The sequence below is a fragment of the Acipenser ruthenus genome, chromosome 19, assembly GCF_902713425.1.
Source record: "Acipenser ruthenus chromosome 19, fAciRut3.2 maternal haplotype, whole genome shotgun sequence".
NCBI lineage: Eukaryota > Metazoa > Chordata > Actinopteri > Acipenseriformes > Acipenseridae > Acipenser > Acipenser ruthenus.
In genome coordinates, this window is record NC_081207.1 from 26,177,270 (window position 1) to 26,200,054 (window position 22,785).

The window sequence follows — 22,785 nt, forward strand, 5'->3', positions numbered from 1 at the left end:
TTTAGATGTCAGATATATTTGAGCATATTGTATGCTGTGAAGTCATCTTAGGGAGGAATTCCTAGTAAGAGGAAATGTCAGCTAACACACTGAGCAGTTAAATATTGAGCTTCCTCTTCTGCCACATCAGAAACAGTCAATACGGATGTCTTTTAGTGAACTCTGGAGCACACTATTCAAGACAACCAGTGACCTTGAGACACTCTGCTCAGGCCAAGTCAGCTGTGTGTACTCAGAGGGGTAGACCTGTGTGCTGTGTGGCTTTTGTCTACTTATCTTGTAATGCCTACACTGTGCCTTTCCATGGCATCGTTGCTATGAAGTTAGAGATAAAGGAAACTAATTGGCTATTTGTGGCACATCTCATATGACATGACAACTAGTCCTGTTCAAGAATGTGGTTTAAAAATGTTATATAAATTGCATTGTACAAGTCTAATGCATACAGAATATAATAAGATTATTCATATTATTAACAGGCTTTTGCAAAAGTGTCACTTTCTTGTCCAGAAGCTATGAAGATGTATGCGTTTATGAAAGTTTTACATGATTTGGGATTAACATTACAAATTTGTAACATCACCTTTTAAGGAAATTACACAAGTCCGTTAATAAGGGAATCCATGTGCCAGTATATATTACAGTACATTGTAATAAATTGTATAATTTATCCAATCAAAAAATCAAGTAATAATGTCTTAAAGTGAATAATAGTGCAAATAAAATGAACATATTTTAAAGAACTAGATTTGGTATTTCCAAAATAATATATATTTTTTTTAAATTAGGGGCTTTACTTATTAAATAGACATTTGATTTTAATTAAGGACAAGCCCAAATACACAAGAGGAAACTCAACTGGCTGCAATAGAGAAAGCTAATTTCAGGTTGAAAATTGCACATGTGAGCAGCGCTTTATTATAAACCCAAGTGACAGCTCACATATATTACACGTCACACATTTTCAATGTAAAAAAATGTACAGTATCTAAACTGCATAAAGAATGACTTTCACTTTTACAGTCTATGGTTTTGGCATAAACAATATACATTGAAGCAATTGTATACAAAGATTGTGGTTAAAAACACAATTCCCCCTTACATCAGTCCACTGATTTTTTTTTTCTTTCCACTCTTAGCATTAAACACACCCAGCCTTGCTGTTCCTCCAGCATATGTCACTCATGTCTTTGCTAAAATGTCTAAGAACCACTCAGCATCAGACTTTCTGCCAGTTTCCTCCGACAGGCTATTATTATTTACTGTACAAGAAGTGGCATGAAACACTATTAGCCCTGCTGTTGATTCGTCAGTAAACAGTCTTCTTGATATCTCAATGGGAATTGATGCTCTATAAACCATCATTATCCTGAGTGTGGGCATCACATTTCCTACTGCAACACAATCTTATTATGTCCACGGCTTTGGAATTTAAAAGCAAAATTATCCTTGCTACATATTCGATATTAAAAACACTATTCTTTATCCTTGCCACATAATTTTGAGTAAAGTACAAATGTCTGCAGCGCTGAATCCATTCTAAACACTGTGGTTACCCTCTTTAGAGTTTTTTCATTTTAAAAAATGTAATTAGCCTTGCTAATTGTGCATGTGCTGAATCGACAGCTGGCTTCTCCTGACACAGGCCAGTGCACCCAGCTCAGGAAGCATTGAACATCTGCTTATGTATCACCAGTATAAACAAAACATTGGTAACAAAAGAAAACAACACCTAATCCTTTACAGTATGAATCACCGTTCACTTCTGATTTACATCTATAAAGTAATGTGATAGTGCCACAGTACATGCCAATTAACATCCACACGATCCATTTTCTGCTTATTATTTGTGGCATAAGCTTCTATAAGACCACCTCATCTAACCTAATCATGTGACAGGCCAGGTTTTTACTGTGTTCCATAATATTGTATCAATAACACTTTAGTTTAGGGATCTATTGCTATATATGTGGTTTTATATATAAAATCAAACTTTTTTATAACATGTTACAGCAACACATTTGCAAAAGTGCATTATAACTCATTGTTCATATTTTTAATAATAATGTATACATTTATAGATTGCATATGATACAGATCCCTAAACTAAGCGTTGCCCAGATACAGTACCAAAAACAATCATCTTAATATTATTGGATCATTTTAGCATTAATACACATTCGAATACAGTGTTCATTTGTGTGGGGGGGAGGGGGGGGGGGGGGGGGGGGGGGGAGAGGTTGAACTGCCACATTTGAAACCCAATTGTTTCCAGCAACCCTTTGAGAAAATCTTCCAGCATGCAAATAGAACATGCCTCAGGATAAACACTCTATTACAGAGCAGAGTGTGTTCCCAAGGTGTCATCAAGGATTGTCACCATCGCCTTCTTTATCTTCTCTGCTACCTAGTAAGACCAGCCTGTCCTCTAAGCCGCCTCTTCGCTCTGAAGCACATAAACAACTGGCCGTACTGGGGTATAAGGCATACCTGTCAACATTGAGTTTTCAAAATATGGGAACTTTTGTAAACAGAAATCTCATACCTGTCAACTTTTGAAAATACAAAATCGAGAGCGAGGTTGGGGGGGGCGGGGGGGGGGGGGGGTGTTGCAGGTGGGTGGCTAAGTATGTGAACTTGCCTCGTGCACTGAATGCATGCCTGCCACAGGACTCCCCTGGGTCCTAAACCCTGCCTAGTACAGACAGGGATTGCAGTAATCATACACCACCCATTAATTTTGTAGACATTAAAGGTTTGCTGACATAAGGGGATTTAACAGTAGAATACAGGAGAAAATCTGTCCCAGGAGATGTCCTGGAGAAGGGTCCAAATACGGGAGACTCCCGGTGAGAGTATAAGGAAACTTAGTCATCTGAAATGGATATCACAGTTTACCAGTAATTGTCTATTAAAATACTTCTGTATATATAGAATTTAATAATATTGCTTTTGCCTACATGCTAAGAAATTTAAGAAGACAAATGATTAAGCAAATGTGCTGTGGTTGCTAGGACATTGTGGAACATTCGGCATGTCAGCAGTGTCTCAGATTATGGGATGTCATGTCTGCTTGTTTTGGGAGCTCTTTAAGGTCCAAGTATGACAGAAAAGTAGCAATAAAATAACAATGTCCTCCTATTGTGCCAAGAGGATTTCTCTTTTTATGAACCCCTTTCATATGCCAGGCTACTTGTCTGCTTCTGGTTTCTGTTCTAACAATGCTGCATAATAATCATTGGACAGCAGCAAATGCATGATCTGCAATTATAATAGCTGCTCATTCTTGTTGGGAATTGTAATCAGCTAAGGATATTAAAGGATATTTAACACTTGTTTTTACTCCTGTGCACAAACTTCAATTGATTACTCTTTTATAGCCAATCTTTACTTGCTAATGAAATAAAAAAACATAATCCAATTATTTAATCATGACCCATTATTCTGTATTATTTTTAATTATGAATGATACAAAATTAGAGCTATCAGTATCATGAAAAAATAAATCGCCTTGACCTACATCCAACATATACCATGTAAGTATGACAAAGAAATAGAGAGGCAGAGCTCTTAGCATACTGTACTTCTAGATCTGGATGCTCTCATTACTTTGTGCTGAAGAAAGTCCTCAATCACAGTCAGACTGAGAGACAGACAGAGAGACTATAAAAACAGATTCTGATACTATTTTGATAAAAAGCCAAGGCATGGAGAGTTTAGTCAGTCTAGAATTTGACAACAAGAGGCTATACTGTATATATGTCTGTCTTGAATCCCAACTAAGCCTCATGCATTAGATGTCCCACAATTAACAGGTATGCACAAAAAAAAATACTTTTCTCTCAAAAACCAGTGTATTATTACAGTGTGCACTTCTCAAAGGTAACAAAGGGCTTTGATTATATTCAGTAGCTTATGAACAAAACCAAAAAAAAAGGAAAAAAGGTTTTCCTTCAGCTAACTTGAGTAATTTATGATCTCATCCATTAATAGGTCAGACGCATCCAATACTAAGTGGCAAGCAGTTGTAAATAAACATAAATTCTGGTTCATAAACTCGTTGCAGGTGAGAAGAGCTTCATATGAAATATTTATAATGATGTACAAACTTGACACAACATTGACACAGCTGTCAAACACCAGCGGATGCATTGCCTGATTTTTACTTGCAGCTAGGATAGCCCTTTGCGACTACTTTTATTGCAGTTTACCTCAACTCTGATCTTTTTATCATTTTAACATGGCTTGGTAACTACTTGGGAACTACTTTCCAGGTTAAATATTGTAACGGAGACTGGCAGCAGGATTTGTTGTTGCTGTGCTTCTCCACTCTGCTCCTGAGCTGTCTTTGCCGTGTGGAAAAAGCACACCGGGGACTAGACCCGAACGGGACTACTGTCTTATCTGCATGAATGTTATAACTTTGAAGTGTCTGGGGCCATATAAGTGGCTTGCGTGCCAGCTTGGGGGCGTGCTGTTTATTCCATCGGCTAATAAAAGAGCTGGCTGTTTTTGAAGATAAAAGTTGTAGGCTTGGATTTTTAACACCACTACAATATTTTAAATAAAAAAAAATATAATAACCTACTGCGACTACTTGGCAACAGTTGGAGTTGGAAATGACATCAATCTCTGATAACCAGTTTGGGAAACAAAACAGACAATTGTGTTTTCTTCTCAGTTTTTAAGACATTCAGATTAGCCCAGTTATACTGCAGAGGTTATCATTATACTAGGTTACAACAAGGTTACAGTCTATGCAAAGGCAATATTGAATAATGGGTCTCTATATTATGTGCTGCAGTGTACATTTTTGTGTGAGCAAACATGTGAATGTGTTGCTGCTAATTCACTGTTGTCATTTATGCTTTTCCTGTGAAATAATGTAAATGCACAGATACAGTCATTTTGAAGACAGTTACAAATTACAGAATAAAGGAAACGTGACAGACGGAAAATGCTATACTGTAACATTACATTATTAGGGAAGTGTGTTAGTCTGTATAAAACAGACCTGCTGTATTTGATTTGGACTGAAAGCAGCTCAAGGTCACCCCCAAGCACCATCTGATCTCTGTTATCAGGCCTGTACGAGATCTGCCAGGGCAGATAGCAGACTGCTCATCTGAACACAACATCGTGACCTTTTTTCACTCTCTCACTGACTAAAAACAGAAAATATACACAAACAGCATAAATAAATAACAGTATGCTAACTACACTTTAGTTTTTTTCTTAACCCATGCAATATGTTTTCTTTCTAAAGTTTTCTTTGTAAACAACTCGGTAATCAAGACGTTCCTGTTCAGAAATTGATATTAACCAATAACCGGTGACCATGCACACTGCAGACAAGCATCTTAACCGCCTCTCCTTTCAATGTATTACCCTAACTCTACTGTACCTTCAACCATAACCTTATCCATAAATTCTTATTGGGAGTTATTGTGGGGAAACAACAGAAATAAAACCAATAGGAAAACAAGACTTTGAAAAACTATGTCCCATATTTCCGTAAGTTTCTGTTATGTTTAAAAATGAAATAAATAAATAAAAAAAACATTTCAACAAAATACACATTTCAAGATGATCCATTTAAACTCAATCTGCATATAGTACAGCAAATTGTCACTAGTCCCAGGAGTACCTTTTAATTAGTGCTCCGCTAATAAAAAAAAATTAAAAAATACTACATAATAAAAACTATGATAATTGTGCAAATAAGGATAACGATTTATGAAATGTCAAACACACTGTTATCATTATCGCAGTTATTGTTTCTACAGAAGGGATAGCGGCACCATAATTAAAATGCAATCCTAGGATAAGTTCCTTTTTAGTACCACCGGTACTATGTTATAAAACCACCTCAGATGAACACTCAAATCAATAACACTCTCGAGTGGCATATTTGTTTACACATCACAAAATTAAAATTGCAGCCAAGTCATGAAACACAAGCTCTTAAGGAACTGTTATGCAATTTAATAAACGCCTCTGAGAATCAGGTATACAGTATCCCCTGTAGCTTTTCTATGCAGGTCACACATTTATATAATTCTTCCATGAATAGATAAAGGTCACATATCCATCCATCGGCCTTAAACTGTTCACATGGACTGCACATCTGACAACAATGGGGACTGAAATACAGAAATACAATGATTCTTGGGGGTAAATCTCCCTCCCGGCCTGTGAGGGCGCTAAGTAGCGAGAACAGAGTACCTTGGATGGGTTGGCCCGACAGTTATTTCCCAGGGTTCAAGGGAAGTCAGCCAGCTAGAAAGGGGGCGGAACTCCGGTGCATTAACTCATCGACCCGGAAGGGAAACGATGTGGCAGTCACGGATTGGAGGGGCGGCTGCACTCGTTTACGGCATAAAAAGGGACGGAGAGACGCAATCTGTTCCTTCGCTTTGGTTTAAGAATAGAACCCAGAAGGACCTGTGAGAGAAACTGTGATAATGTATCGTGACCGTTTGTTTGTTTTTGTCACTAATTATTGTTATTGTTATTAGTAGATGGCTAACACATTCCGGAGCTGTTGCCAAGGGCCAGCACAAAACCCGGAACAACACTGCACTATTGTCACGTATAAACTTGTATCACCCACCATGAGCACTACTGCACGCACCCAGGACTGGTGATCGTGTTAGTACATTGTGGGAAGGATACGTGTGTCTATTGTTTGGATTACAACTGGATTACAACCTCTCTGTCTGTTGATTACGCACCACATCACTCCTGCACCCGTACACAATAAACCACTTTGCCACAGGACTGCTGTACACATGATTGAGTATAATTGCAGACGGGTATTTTTTTGTCACTCTGTGTATATGCAGGTTAGCAGCAAAGTGCCTTGTGAGTTGTTAAATTTGATATAATTCACAGCTTCTGCTGCTGGTGATCCAGAACATTTGGGACACGAAGGATTAAAATGTTTACAAATAAACCAGTCACAGTTTATTGGAATCTGCCTTAACAACCCTTTTTTGTACTAACATTTAAAGCGCTGTGATTTTGCATGCAATAGATGCACATAACTATGAATGGGATTTTCACCAGCTCTTGCAGAGTATTACAAAATACATTTTTAGAGTGCTTTTTCATGCCAAGGCACCTCAATGGTAAGGTACTGTAAAAATAGATACACAATATTTCCACTAACTATTAAGAACTGCAAGCAAGTGAAAACAGGTTTCCTTTAACTTTAGCAGGTGACAAATTATTTATGGCTGCATTTAAACTCACATTTAAGCTCTAAAGGGCAGCTATTCACTGGGTCAGAGATCAGTCAACATGCTTTCTTTGTAGAGTTTAGAGCAGATTCTGCTCTTTGCCACTGAACCCGCTTCAGTGAGACATGCCTACATCTACATTAACAGGGTTCTCCCCACGAATTCTGTATAGCCGGGTGGCAGAACATTATAGCCGGGAGCACATTTAACGGAAAAATAAACCTGCCTTACCTTACATTATATAATACGACAAAGAATTTGAATAATGTGTTGTCTTTCGTTGACTATATCTGGTTGCGCTTTTTTATGTTCTACATTTTCTTTTTCATTTCTGTTTTTTATTATGGTAAATTACCGTGCTTATTTAGGCACTCTACGATTTGACTGGGGAAAGATAACGTAGGTTTATTGTAGTTCACAAAAAAAAACCCGTAACCTTTTCACTTCCTTTTTAGCTTAATTATTGAGCTAATTGCTTCATTTAAATTGTTTTCTTTATGTTAAGTTTTCAGGGCATTTTGTTAATGCACGTCTATTTCAGTTTTTCGCTGTTCTACATTTTTTGAATGCAACTGTTCATTTTAACCATTTTTTTAACACAACAGTGCTCACACACATTTGGTCACCATCATAACTGTTGCATGAAACCAGAGTGTAATAATCCAGCACCTCTGCACTTAAGCATTTGTATGTCAGCTGACAAGTGTTCAGTTGATATCCCATCACTCCTTTCTTCTTAAAGAGTACAGCCTCCATATATGAACCCCCAATATCTCTCACAAGCACCTGGGTACATATTGTTACAATATCATAACAAAAGGAATATGCTTTTTTTTTTGGTGCATATGTATAGCTATTATGTACTATAATCACCTTACAATACAACAATACGACAAAAACTGGACTGAATGTACCCGAAAATAATCGTAATTTGTTTTTAATAAAGTAGCCGGCGCAAATATAGTATTATGCGGTGGATTGCGCCGATTGCTGGCTTATTTTGACATTGTCACTATTTTTGCTTAGAAAATAATTTTTTTAGCAGTCATTTTTAACGTTTTAGCCTCTTGAAGTGCTTGACACAGAAAAGCCGCCCCTTCAACTCTCTGATTGGTTTAATGCTGTGTCAAGGCGTAACACAGCTGTCATGTGGTTCCAAGATTTTTTTTTTCACCCAGCAACGCGCAACTGATCTAGTCTGCTAGAAGCAAAATCAGCAGTGCCTGCAAAGGTACCACAAAATGTTCCTGTCAGGACAACTGAGGAAGTCAGCACCTCACTTTCTTTTTAAGTAACAAAAACGCTTATTCACTGCCAAACATGAACTACTTTAGATGTGTAATGGTTGCAGTAAATGATACTGACCGTAGGTTTAGGGTTTCAGTGTTGGGAGAGGATTGTTTTATTAACAATAATATGATCACCAATCAGAGTGCAGTGTCCTGAAAGGAACATTTGGTGGTACCTTTGTAAGGACAGCGCAAAATCAATCCTCTGCAAGACGGGCAGATCGGGTTTGCCGGGCGGCCCGCCCGTTTGAAAAGGCCTGGGGAGAACCCTGATTAAAGTCTCAGCCTGTGGTCACATTTTGCTTTTCACTCAAACTGTCTGACATTCTGATGTCAATGGTCTCTATTTTTTATTGTGAGACAAATTAGCAAACTGCAGTGTGAAATTCTTCTTCTTTATTGAAAATTGCACCAAGTAATTGCTCTGGTGTAACCTTCAGTAGAGGCTTCAAGGACAGACCGTAATTAGGGCTGAAAAATGGGTGGAGCTCTTACTATTCACTTTAGGACGCATTCAATACACAAAGAAACAAGTGGACAGGGTCTTCTATACAGACCTGTAGGGATGAGTCCCAGCAAAAAGTTTCAGATGAAGTACAGGAAAACATTTAGAACATTTAAAACATTTGTTTTACAAACAAAGAAAAAACAACATGCCCACCCCTATGCCCATAAAGTATTTATAATGATCACTGTTCTAGCTACTTGGACACAACGTTTCAATGTCAAAGTATTTAACAATTGAAGTCCCTATTACTAAAATGGCCTTCAAATCATCAACTAAGGATTTATCTCTTCGAAAAGTGACCCTGATCCTAACCAATATGCATTTGGAAACTGTAGACAAAAAAAAAAAAAAAAAGATTAGAAATTCATTTTTAAAACTTCTGAAGCTATGGTTCAAGTTATGTGTTTGTTTTTGTTGATTAATAAGGTATTAAATGACACATAAATCCATGCATCTGCATCAGGAAGGATTCCAAAAACTTATGATTATGGGATTAAGCTGGGGCCCACATAAACGATACCTTGTGGTAGTAGAACGTTTCACAGAAGCAATAGAAGAGGCTGTTTCCACTGGATTAGCTGGCTCTGATCCTACCATAAGTGTCACCTCTTGCACAGTGAACTAAGAGGTATAATATTGAGGGCTTGCAGTCGAAGGGTAATCTCTTTAAGCCTATCCTGATAAAACTTGCGTCATAACTATCCTGTCTGTTGGGATTTATTTACAATTCCTCCAGCATGGACATTTGCTGCACAGAATGGTTGTCAGATGACATCCTTATGGAAAAATGCACCCTTTTATCCTGGTAATGTGTGTTTATTTGTAAATTTTCTTAACAAAAGTAATGTGTGAAGGAAATGTAGAACCTTCATGCCTAACAATAAGCGAATACTTACATTACAGCATTGGATAGTTCTATACAATCTAATGATGCATTTTCTGGAATAAGGAGCAGATCTGACAGGCTTTGGTCCAACTCAAGGAATGCAAGAGAGAAACTTCACACAACAATAATAAGACAAAGATGGATTCCTGGGGCTCCCAAGTGGCGCATCTGGTAAAGGCACTCCGAGTGGAGAGCAGGATGCGCCCTATAGCCTGGAGGTCGCCGGTTCGAATCCAGGCTATTCTATTGACGAACGTAGACGGGAGGTCCCAGGGGGCGGCGCACAATTGGCTGAGCGCCACCTGGGGGGGAGGGCTTAGGTCGGCCAGGGTGTCCTCGGCTCACCTCGCACCAGCGACCCCTGTAGTCTGGCCGGGCCCCTGCGGGCTTGCCTGTAAACTGCCCAGATCTGCGTTGTCCTCCGACGCTGTAGCTCTGAGGTGGCTGCACGGTGAGTCTTCCGTGTGAAAAAACGTGGTCGGCTGATGGCACAGGCTTCGGAGGACAGCGCGGGGGTGGTAGCGGTGAGCTGAGTCTAAAAATAATTGGATATGACAAATTGACGATTACTAAATAAAAAAAAAAAAAGATGGATTCCTGTGCAAGGGGGCTGCCCCTCAATGAAGTGGTTGCATTGTTCAGCATGTCCAACCAAACAGCCTCCTAGGCATTCCTGGAACAGCAGCGTTTGAAAAACTCCCCTTTGTGAGTGGGTTATGAGTATTGTGACAAAATACATGATGCTGTAGCCCGAATTACAGGAACCTTCAACACTGAACAAGACACACCTCTGGCCAGTCTGTGTACAATTAACCACCCCTGCAGAACAAGTTTCACCTAATACAGTATTTCAATAATATCAGTGAAGGACAAAGTTCCCCCTCCCTGCTAGCTCCCTCCCTCTATTCCCCCAGCTGCTTGCCGTAGCAATTAATAGATCCTATTAGGAAAGCCCTGCACTAATTACAAAGAAAATAGCTTTTCTTCTAAGAGGCATTGGGAGAATTCGCTTGACATCTGCCAATTCAATCATACCACCTGCAAAGTCTTTAATTGTTTTCAGTGACAAGGAACTTGAGTTAAACTGTTTTTATGTCCTTCATTTTAACAAGAACCTCCTGTATACATTTTCCTTGATGGAGGAGTGTTGAAAGGGATAAAAACTAGCGGGAAACCTGTAAATTATGGGCATTACTTAACTTCCCTTTTTTATTTGCATATGGTACATGTGCACCATTCTGCCCCTTGAGGATGTAAGAAATACAGCATTTGTTCTATGCCATATTTCTTATTGATTTATTAATAACCTCCACTAGGGGCAGAGTGTTGCAGGGGAACAGGTGACCGGTTACACTCTGATGTACCAATTGTATTTAGATAGAAGACATGCTTAAAACCAGAGTTGTAATGACTCGAGTTAATGACTCGACTCGGAATCAAGTCGCAATTTTTTTGACTCGACTTGCCTCGAGTCCCTGCAAGCAAAGACTCGACTCGACTCCCTGCTCAAAAGACGTGACTCGACTCAAGTCACGCAAAAAAGGCTCCAACTGACTCGATACAGTCAATACAGTCAATACAGTCAGCCCCTCTCTAACACTCGCAGTCACCTTGTCAGTTTGCACAAGATGGTTGTTAAGACCATTGCTAAGGAAATAGAAAACACCTTTCTAGCCTATAGCGCCGTTCTGCGATCATAACGTCACAAGCAGCAGGGAGCCCGGGAATCAAAATGTGTATGCGGGAAGCAAAGACTGATCACAGAAAATCCACAAAAAACCAAGACAACAACATGGAGAGTACACTAAAAGTACCTGCGGTGGTGGAGTTCGCTTTTAATAAGTATACAGTCGACCGGGAGAGAAACAAGCAGGCTGCATTGTGCCAGGTCTGTAAAGCGACAATATGAATAAACTGCATTCACAACACAGCACCGGTAACTGCCACTAATTTATACCGGTAGGTTTTTAGTTTTTTTCAATGCCTAAAATGAGAATCTGAATTAATTTAAAAAACAATGCAACAGTGGTATTTTTCCAAAATGAGTAGGTACTCAACATTTGATATTTAAAAAAAATAAAATAATAATGCCAGGGCAAATTAAACAACACGGCAGAAAAAGCACTGACTTTAGGAGTTATTTTTCAGGTTTTGTTAGCACACAAATAAAGGTATTGAATGTATGGAAAATGTTTCTCCTAAGTAAAATGTTGCCAAGTGAAAGCTTGAAAAGTAAATAATTTGGGAAGTATTTGGTGCTCACTATTCTCTTTATTTAATGTATGTATGTATGGTTGCATGTATTTGATCTATTTACTTATGGACACCATATCTCTTAAGGGAGTTGGTGCTTTGCAGCTATTTTAAAATTTCCCTTTAAATCCAATTCTCACATTTGTTAAGCTAATGCAAACTAATAAAAACTACAAACATTTGGAAGCTTACATAATCTAATATTAGGTGGTCCAAGGTCAGTGCTAATCAGGGTCTGTGAAACTAGAGGTTTATGTTTAAAGACTTATTTAAAGACTTTAAGGCTTAAAATGTTATTTTTTTCTTTCTTTATGGTCACGTCTTATACTTTAACATACATATACATAAAACTTAAAGTTTTATGTATATGTATATTAAAGTATAAGACGTGACAGCAGAGAAGGTTTATGTTTTGTTATGCCATTAGGACTCCAACTGACACTTTTTAAATTAAGTTTTGTACTTTTGTGAAACAGTATCTGTTACTTAAAAATGTCTAGATGACATTTAATTGAAAAAAGACACTCCATAGCTCAGCTTACACTAAGAGGAGACATATGTAATACAGATTCTACAATACCTGTGAATTATATAAAACTGAACTATATCAAATTTTGCCTCAGTTTCTTTATTTTTCTGTTTGTCTCCTATGTGTTAAAACCTTGAAGTAATATCTCAACATGAAATTAAATGCCACCAAATGTCCTTTCATCTGGTTAATGTATCTGAAACAAAACTATAAGGGAGTGTCAGTGTTGAAGTGAGAACATATTTAGATATGTTCTTTGTTTTGTGGTATCATTCATTACTAAACATCCAACCCAATTGAGCACAGAGAAAGGGGTCTTTATACAGTGGCAAAATGTGCTTATAAATAGATCAAGGAATCAACTTTTAATGCTAAACATAAGTGGGGCAAGTATGACCACATTACTGTGCATCCTAATTTTGTATTTTAAACAGTTTTTTTATGTATAGATTGCTAATCTCCTGTAAAACAAACCTGTTTAAATGAAGATATCTTGAACTGTCAGAACTAATGACTCGAAGTGACTCGAGCCAGATTGGTGACTCGACTCAAGCAGTTTAGTGACTCGTCTCGACTCGACTCGAGCTTGGCATGTCAAAGACTCGATTCAGCTTGAGTCTTTACTCACCAATGACTCGACTCGACTCGAGTGCCAATTTTGGTGACTCGTTACAACTCTGCTTAAAACCCTTTTGAGGCTACATGAGTATTTAGATAGAAGACTTGTTTGAAAGCCAGGATGTGAGGACTGAAATCGAATATGTGCAACATGATTCTAAAACGTAAAACAGATACAAGGTGCACTTTAAGCTCAGTGGTAAAATCCTTGTTTTGTTCCTGAATTCTAGCTACGCTGCTGGTGCTGGGTCTTTGGCATGAAAAAAACGATTGACAGTTATTTCTGGAACCTCTGTTGCTGCCAAATCTATACAGCGAGGTCATTAAAGGAAGAATATTGTGTTCATTTCATGACAGATATATTAAAAAAGAAGATGATATAAACATTCAGATCAGCCTTCTAAAACACAACCTGACTAAATGAAAGCCTCCTGTTGCTTATCTAATTGAGTCTGTGGTTAATGTCAACTATAATGCTCGCTTACCTGCATGTTTTTTTTTTTTTTTCTGATCATATCAATATGAACAGGAGGAAAAGCCGTGTCTTGGAGGGTGGGGAGGAAATAAGGAAGATCATAGTGTTTGCACATCAGCACGGTTCTTGTCAGAATTTCTGAAACAGATGTTTACAGTGATTGTGTTATCAGGCTGCTTCTGCAGTGCTGAAGGGTCAGTAAAATTAATTTGCTTCAATGAGCAAAAATTGTGGGCTATTGGACTGTGTATCTAACTCCCCGTGTTATTTGACAGATGGATGTGACCCCTACAGCAAAGTTAACTATACCCTGGGTTGTTGGTCATACATTTTGTTTTGGTAACATTTTACATTGTGTCTCTGTTTACTGTGTATTTACATAGTAGTTAGTAAATACATGTATACTTACATAATTACAATGGTATTATGCATAGTTACAATGTATTTAATGTGTAAATATTTTTACACAATATATGTAAGTACACAATTGGATCAGAAAAGGGTTAAGGTTATATTGTGCAAAAAGATTTATACATCAAGTACACTGAAACTATGCATAGTAATGTTGTAACTATGTGTAAGTACACATGTATTTACTAAGTAACTACTCTGTACACAACAATTACAGACACTTAATGTAAAGTGTTACCTTTGTACAGGCACGTAAACATCATCTAGCACGGTGATAAAGTTTGATCAAACAGTTGCATTTAGCAGAAAGGCTGTGATGAGATTCAATCTCGGGACCACTGGAGTGCGTCTGTCACAAATGAGCCTCACACTGGCAGCTGCTCAGCGGGTTTAACTCTGGAGGCTGTAGAGAGAACCAGAAGACTATGACTAATGGAAAGGTCTCGCTAGCTGATGCCTCTGTCAGGTTAGACACAACGCACCTTGAAACGGCTGAGAAAAGGTCACCATCAACAAGGTTAGCGTGGCGTACAGGAAGGAGGATTTGGTAAAAGAACAATAAACGTTCCTTTACTTATTTCAGCATTATGAGCTTTGTCCTTGATCCTCAAAAATAAACACCAAAAACAAAGAACCCTACATACATTTTACTATACAAAAAGTGTTGAGATATCTAGCTTCAAATATATTTTTCATATCCTGCAGATTAGATTGATATTTATGGGTGATTACAGTAAATTAATATTTATGGTATTTCTAGTACAAATATATTTAATTACTATTTCACTTTTACTTCTGCCTACTGTAAATCCACATAAATGTGCCTTCTAATAAAAGACTATACTGGTATATTAGTAATATATTCACAATAGTACAATACTGTGGCTGCCTTTTGGGTACCGCATACTGTGACAAATTTAAACATAATCTCAATTTTTTTAATGCATTTGTTGATTGATCGCCTGTAGAATTGTAGGTAAATACACAAACCCACATATGTGTACACATTGCTGCCCTGTTCTGTGTTAGTAGCAGTCTCTCTCATCCACACTTCTATTTTCTCTGATTCAGCAACAGCGGTGGGCGTACTTTTACTGTATATACAAAATATATACATGGGACTGACAAAGTTCCTAGTCTCTTTTAAACAACTGAAGCTGGGATCAAATGCCCAGCCAAACCACCCACTGTCTGGAGCTGCCAGAGAATGAGTTATATGAGTTTTTCATTATAGATTACAGTGGAGGCAGGGATTCAGATAAACACATTTGTGAAATATCTCCGACAAGCACTGATTCAGTGCCAGTGGACACCAATTTCAAGAATCTAATGTTTTTTTTTTAAGTTTTGTTTTTGGAAGTGAACGTTTGTTTTATTGTTATTAAACTGTGTTTGTCATTAAAGGTAGATTAAATCCTATCCGAGCTCACCCCCATTTTAGAATCTTCATGCGGATAGCTGAGACAAAGCCCAGTTCCATTAAAACATGATGACAGGAGGAAGATGGCAAGAGTCCTTTATAACCATACCACTTATTTGCTTCCTGTTCCATCAAAACGTTTAATATCTAAACGTGAACCTTTATCCTATCGGAGGATTTGTCCGTTTCCCTTGATCATTGGCAGAACTTGATAACCATTATGAGGTAGTGTCATTTGAAATCAGTTGCATCTTCACCAATCAGTATTACAAAATCAGAAAATAATGAAGAACCAGTAATGAATTGCCTTGACCTTTTTTCTGGCAGAGGGAATGAAGATAATGATAGGCATAGCAAAAAACAAAAACAAGAATGTATCTGAACTAAAAGAAATAAAAACAAACCTATACATACCTTGTTACAAGGTCAAGGGTAATCAGACTTGGAACCGGTGGCTTACGAATCTCAAAAGTTTGTCTATGATTTGACCTAATTGTTGAACCGTTCTTCATTTAGCTCTTAACCTGCATCTTATCAGTTGTTATAGGTTACTAGAATGTGTGTGAATATAGGCTAATAAAACGTGTACAGTTAAACAAGCCACTAACTGAGAAATCAATAGATAGCAATAAAAAACAGTCATGATTTATTAGGCATATTATTTTCCTGATTCTAAAGTGCAATTCAATCAAACATCCTGTCATAAGAGGAAATCCCCTGAACACATCCCTGTGGCAGCAGAAAGGCAAAACTGGTGTTAACATTTCACAAACTCTTCATTATAAACACACATACTGTAAACAGTCACTCTGTAAAATGTAATTGAATATCACCAAAGTGTCATAGAAATATGCTTTTATTGAATTTCGCCGATAAGTATAGTTTTGTGACATACCGTAAGATTTGACGATATTATATTATCAATTCTTGCTTTAGTTCTGTCAGTATAGAAGCTGTCTGTAAAATGTAATGTGTTCCTACTTCTCATACTATCTAGGCTAGTTTAGCACTGAGGCTAGTTCAGCATAGAGAGATGTACAACCTGACATTTGTGGTCTGCAACGCTGTCACAACTGTGCCGGCTAGCCTCCTTCTGTAATCAATTTACTGAAAGGTCAAGTTGCATTAGCACTGGGCAAACCAACACTGTAGCTGGAGGAAAAGGTAATCTAGGGTAGGTGTTTGAAAGGCATCAATCACTGAACAAATTGACCTGATTCTGATGGTGGAAATGTTACATAAGGGTTAGTTTGTGCCGCTATGGGTAAAGCTTCACGTTGCTTTCACCTGAGCTTCAGACTAGTATCCAGTATTCCAATGTACTGACTTTATGTACCTCTTACTGTTGACAATGCTGAACAGATCAAATTGATACAGAGTAGGTGTAGAATTGGTTTTATAGCTTCTGATAGCAAATAACTTGCCACGTGTGTTTCTATCTTTCAACTATAATACCAGATCCATCAGTTCCATCTGCATGATATATAATTAATTCATAGTCATATGACTAATTTTTTTTTTCTTCTGAATTCCACGGTTAAAAATCTGTCTGCACCGTCCTTTGCACTGGATGCTTATTAGGTTTCCTCTCTTAGTCCTTATTCCAAACTCGTACTATGAGAATGCAAGCTCAAATAACTTTGATATCGATCTGTTTTCGATTGAGATAGCTTTCAACTCAATCCCAGCTGCAGATGGCAGCAATGCATTACCCTGGGTAGCTTAAGTTATTTTAAAAAGGTTGTAGCCTACATCTTTGTTTTATTAGGCCTGCACCAAAAATGAGTAATTTTTACTTTACATAAATCAAAGACGAATTTGAAAAGAAAATCTTAAAACCAACTAAAAAAAAATGCTTGACTAGACTAACGAGCAGTGTTTCAAACGATGCGCCTTTTAATTCACAAAACAGTAAAGTTACTTTGGTTAACATCCTGTTTCCAATTCAATTCACTGGGGTATATATGGTAGTAGTCATAGTAACAGTGGTAAAAATTGCTCCAAAAAAGCTCTAAAATGGATAATTTCATACCCTGTGAAGCTCACAGCCCCAGACACAACTGGCTAAATATTTGACAGAAATAAATGAATTGTGCCTCTGCTACCACTGTCATTTTCTTGCCTTTGCTTACAGCAAGGGTGAAAAGGTCAGCATTTTTTACAGTGCTGGATTGGTTACAACACGTGATTGTTGTCAGGTAAAAACATTTGTCAATCCCAATTAACATCTAAAAAATAGGAAGTGCTAAAGCGAGCAGCAACACTTTTGTTATTTATCCTCACAAACGTACAGCTGACATTTATTTAAAAAGATGATTATAACGAGATAATGAATTAAGACAATGTTAAAGTAGAATACATTAAAATGATAATATTAAAATATTTTTCATTTGGTTACACTCTAAATGCACAGAGAGTTATTACATTGTAAACAGATAACAATGTGTAAAGACAGCCTAATTCCAAAATACATTAGAAACTGCTTAAAATGTTCATTTTGGAAGATTGTTGTGTTGTTACAAATGCATTTGTAACTACACCACAAAATAATTACTTTTTTATTACAATGTATTTATGAGACACTATAACATGCAATTTTCCCCCCAGGAGTCTGAAAATAAACAATTTCAAATATCTATACAAGGTGACTAAAATCAGTTTATTTATAGCACAGGCTAGTGCACAGAAAGTAAAGCAGCGCTTACCTGAGCAGATCAATTTGATCGACATCAACTCCCTGCCACAGTCCTTCTTATAGTGACATATCAGCCAGTTAACGAGGCAGAGCCCCTTACCACACTGAAGCTCCTCCTTTCGGCACGGGAGGATGTTCTTCTCATCTGGGGGCACAACAACAAAAACATGATAGAGACAGCCACTCTGGTTACACAAGCCAGGGAAGGCTAATAGCACATCAGCTGAGACTAATGTGTCAACTGAACTCTCCAATACCTGGGGGCAAGGGTTTCCAGGACTGAAGATGATGTGAGTAATGATCACAAGCACTGATCTCCCCAAAGCTACTGTATATTTATACCAATACACAAATGCAATCAATGCAACAACAACATACTTTAACAACAAAAAAACATTGAAAAAACTAGTGTTTGAATAAGGGACAAGTAAAAACAACATAATAATTGATGGATATACTGTACATTGTGTAAAGAACCACATTTCAAAAACCTACCAGTGAGCTATTCCACTATTCCACACTTAAGTGGATATTGGACGTACAATACACAGTATATTACATTGAAAACAAGCACTGCTTGTCAGTGACATAGTGTACGTGCCTTGTAACTTAAAGCATTACCAACTGATGGGATCTAACATATTTTTAACATACTAGAACTAGAAAAGTGCATGACTAAATACTAAATTAGAGCTATCAGTAACATAAAAAGTTGATCACCATCCTACAGCCACTGTAAGAACATATAAAAATAAACAAACGTCCTTAGCAAGCTTCCACACAAGCAGTTTTCAAGATAAAGGCAAAACTGTGACATACCGCCTCCACTATACCGGCATAATCAGGGCATAACAAAGGATATGTACAAGCAAACACGGCTTTCTATTGCCAGTATCTGGCAGCAACCCACTGATTTCTAAACTCAAAGCACCACTGCTTAATAGATTTTCATATCCCATTTGAAACTAAGCCCCAATCAAGATGAGGAGCTAATGATAATCTCATAGTTCTGGGATTTCTGTGATCTCTTGTTTTTTAGCCAATTTTGCATGTGCACAGCAAGTGTAAATATTCCTTTGCTGGCTCTGCTCCCAGTCAGCTGTTTCCTTTCGTTGTTCCTGGAAAAGACAGACAAGAGGCGACAAGCATCCTTCCATGCATTAGTGCTCCACAAATTTCCAAAGCAATGGCCCATTAACTCACGTTTCAGCATTATGGAAATGACAAGGATTACTTACAGGCGCTGGAGTAGTTGCTGCCAACTCCGATTCGGAATGAGCTGCCAGCGACTGGGGGGATATGGAGAAAGAGAGCTGGAAAAAAGAGAGCAAAAGACCATTAATCACATTTTATGCTGCTGTCAACTTTGTTCTTTTGTGACTAGAGCTCTCCCTCTTCTGGAGCTCATGTGACGTCATATAATTCCAGACAATACATATACTGTGTACAACTTGTGGTGCCTTTTATTTACATGGCATTAACAGGGATTTCTGTAGGTTATTCACCAGTCTTTTCTATGAAGGCGTGTACAGTGGTGGTAATTAGCATAACAACATAGGTGTAAAATAGCCATATTTTATATTCTACATTCAGTAAACAGTTTAAAGAGTGTATTTCCTTACAGGAACGGTGATAATGCATAATGTATTGAGGACAGGCACAGTTCTGAATGTTTTAATTTAAATCCTTAAGTCATTGATGGGAAAAGCTTTTAAAAATCGAGCGTCATTTATCTTCCTGGAAAGCAATGTACAGTGAAAAATACAGTTACTTGTACCAGACTAACAACACAGCACAACAATAATGTTGAATGTTGGAATCAACACAGAGGCTTGTGCACATGAAGTGTGCAGGTGAATGTACCCACTGTAGGCACACACAATCACACCCTTACCAACATGTAGGGTTTTTTTTGTGTATTTTCTGTACAGTATATGACGACAGTACATCTGTGGCTAATGTATTACCAGTACCGGTAGCGAATCTATAGAACTGTTATCTCAATTTTATAGAAGGACACAAACAATATATACCGTACTACAGCAACATAAGAATCATAGTATCCCATTATGTTTTGCAACAATTTAGATATATTGTAATATTTGCACTTGTACCTAATGTACAATATATTTACATAACATACTGGTATAGCATACTGAAACAAGAAATGCAAAGACAGGAAAATATATGTAAATTACAGAACTATTCTGAAATAGCTATTAGATAAAATGACCATAGCATAGAATGTACATTATTGTGATAATATATTTGTAGCTATAAAAAAAAGCACCGCAGTACATATCAGATTTTCTTAAATATAAGATTCAGGTTATAAGATCGGTTACTTTTCACATACCTGAGCACAGGTAAAATATTATCTCCATAAACTTCTGATAATAACTTCGGTCTACCAGGTTTCACAAGAGGCAACTGACAAAAAAAAAGAACCGACTGTTTTTTGCCCATTTAATTTTCTCTGAAGAATTCCCGTTTTGGTAATGATTATGTACGCAAACCACCATTAACGCCATGTCCTGCTTCTGTTGGACTAAATGCTCGTCGTGACCCTGCTCAGATTCATGCTGAAATTCCATCTGCAGATTGCGAATAAACCCGTTTAATCGTAAACTGTATTTTTTGTTTCCACTTCGGCAAAGAGTATCCTGGAAATGAGTCCTTGTCACACACGTCTCTTCTTCCTTACACATGCACATTCTTTTATCTTGCCTCCATGAGCTAAGAAAGAACATTGATCTTAGAAGCGCCACAGACAGAGCAGTGTTTCCTGCTGCTCGTCCTTATCTGCAGTCAGTTTGGGTGAATGACTCAAAGCATCGTGTTCACTTCTTTAAATAATAAAAGTTGGACCTGTAATTCAGATAAAATCTGGTCGTATGTGATCGCTACCATTTGTTTTGCAGATGCAATGATAAGGAAACGATTAAAATCTGTTTGAAGAAAAAAAGCGAGTATACACGTCGCAGGTGGAATAGTGTAAAACGTGCATGTAAACGCCTCCTTCTGACATAATTTTATCGGGTCTCTTTAAGTTTTACTTAGCTTAAACAAATATAAACAGGTCAATAAATCGGTTCTGCGTGTTTTCAGCGATCTTGGTGAGTATTTCTAAACTTTCATATGCGAGCTATTGTTCCATTTTGCATAGATTACATTAACAATTGCCCGTGAAACTAAATTAAAAAAAGATGAAAACAATAGCCATTTTGTGTTCTTTTTTCTCGATTCATGCACTGTTTGATAAATGTACCGGATTAGGTACATACATTTATATTATTATGTAATTCCCTAGCAAACAAAATAAACAAGCAATATAATAGCTACGTTGCGTTGTTCTTTATTTTCAGCTGTTTGCGATATGTACCTGGTTATGTATTATTTAAGTACTGTATTCCAGAGTGTTTTTTTTTTTTGTGGCCGGAGGTTTTATGAATAGATTTTCCAGACGTCCAGAGCTGAAAGGCATGCCATCCCATAAATAAACAAAACAAATAAACAAGCAAAACACACATGGGATAAGAACATATTCAACAACTGGGTGGCAATAGCATTTAGTTACTAGTTCTGGTTTCATCAGCCCCTGGGTTGTACCTGCACAGTGACAATTCTGTATAATTCTAGTGGGGATCCATTAGTCTCAGCAAACCGAACTGTGAGATCATCATTCAACTGTCACATGAACGCTTCAAAACAACAAAAGACTGAATTTCAAACGTACTGGACTTCTGTTGCAGTGGTGAGTTTTAGCCCCATTTTTCGTAAACTAAACAAACAATGATAAGAGTTATCGGAGTCTATTCAATTGATCTAAACAGCGGTGGATCAAAATACCGCCACCGAGTTAATGCACAATTTTGTACCACGGTTATGAAGATCTGTATTGGCATGACTTCTAAATCCTCTTGTACAAAAATACTGAATGAAAAGCTACACATTTCTAGAAAATATTTCTGGTTTCCTTTGCTTTACTGTTGTGCTTGCGCTTATTAATAGAAAGCACTAGCCAGCATGATTCCAGCATTAATTATTGAACAACCTAATTATTAGGAAAGGATGAGAAGTAGGACAAGTATTTTGTGGATTGTATTATGGATTAAATCCTGTATGTAGAAACTGCATATAAGGTGTGTCATTTACTGTATATGTTTTTTTTTCTATTTATATAACCACGTCTTTCCTAAATTAATAAAAACGTACTTGTATCTTTAATTTAATCCATTGCATTTGACATGGGCAGAATTAGAAACATGCAAAATCAATAATGTTCAACAGCTTTTCAAGGCCAGTGTTAATCTGTTTTATGACGGTCGATCATTTTGTTCAAAGTGCTTAATTGAGTGGTCCTACAGCACAGAAGACAGGGAGCTCAACTGTGGTCAATGTTCCGGACTGGCTGCCCCTTTAGCAGTCTATTCACACTGCTTTGTGTTGCCTCAGAGGTC

The 22,785-nt window shown here is 37.5% G+C and overlaps 1 protein-coding gene across 6 annotated transcripts in view; it reads right to left on the bottom strand.

Moving 5' to 3' along the window:
• LOC117424667 (protein BEAN1-like) overlaps positions 1 to 21,368 on the bottom strand; it is a 47,999-nt gene extending 26,631 nt beyond the window's left edge. For 4 of the 6 annotated variants that reach the window (XR_009307799.1, XR_009307798.1, XM_058992710.1 and 1 more), the window contains exons 1-3: positions 20,682 to 21,368; positions 19,564 to 19,638; positions 18,336 to 18,470 (exon numbers count right to left, since the gene is read on the bottom strand). Coding sequence is in view for 4 of the 6 variants with exons in the window: in XM_058992710.1 (XP_058848693.1) it covers positions 18,336 to 18,470; positions 19,564 to 19,638; positions 20,682 to 20,709 (238 nt within the window). In the remaining 2 variants the exon portion in view is untranslated. The remainder of the gene's footprint in view (positions 1 to 18,335; positions 18,471 to 19,563; positions 19,639 to 20,681) is intronic. The other 2 variants (XM_034041270.3, XM_034041271.3) reach the window with 2 other exon arrangements.
• Between the last annotated feature and the right edge of the window lie 1,417 nt (positions 21,369 to 22,785).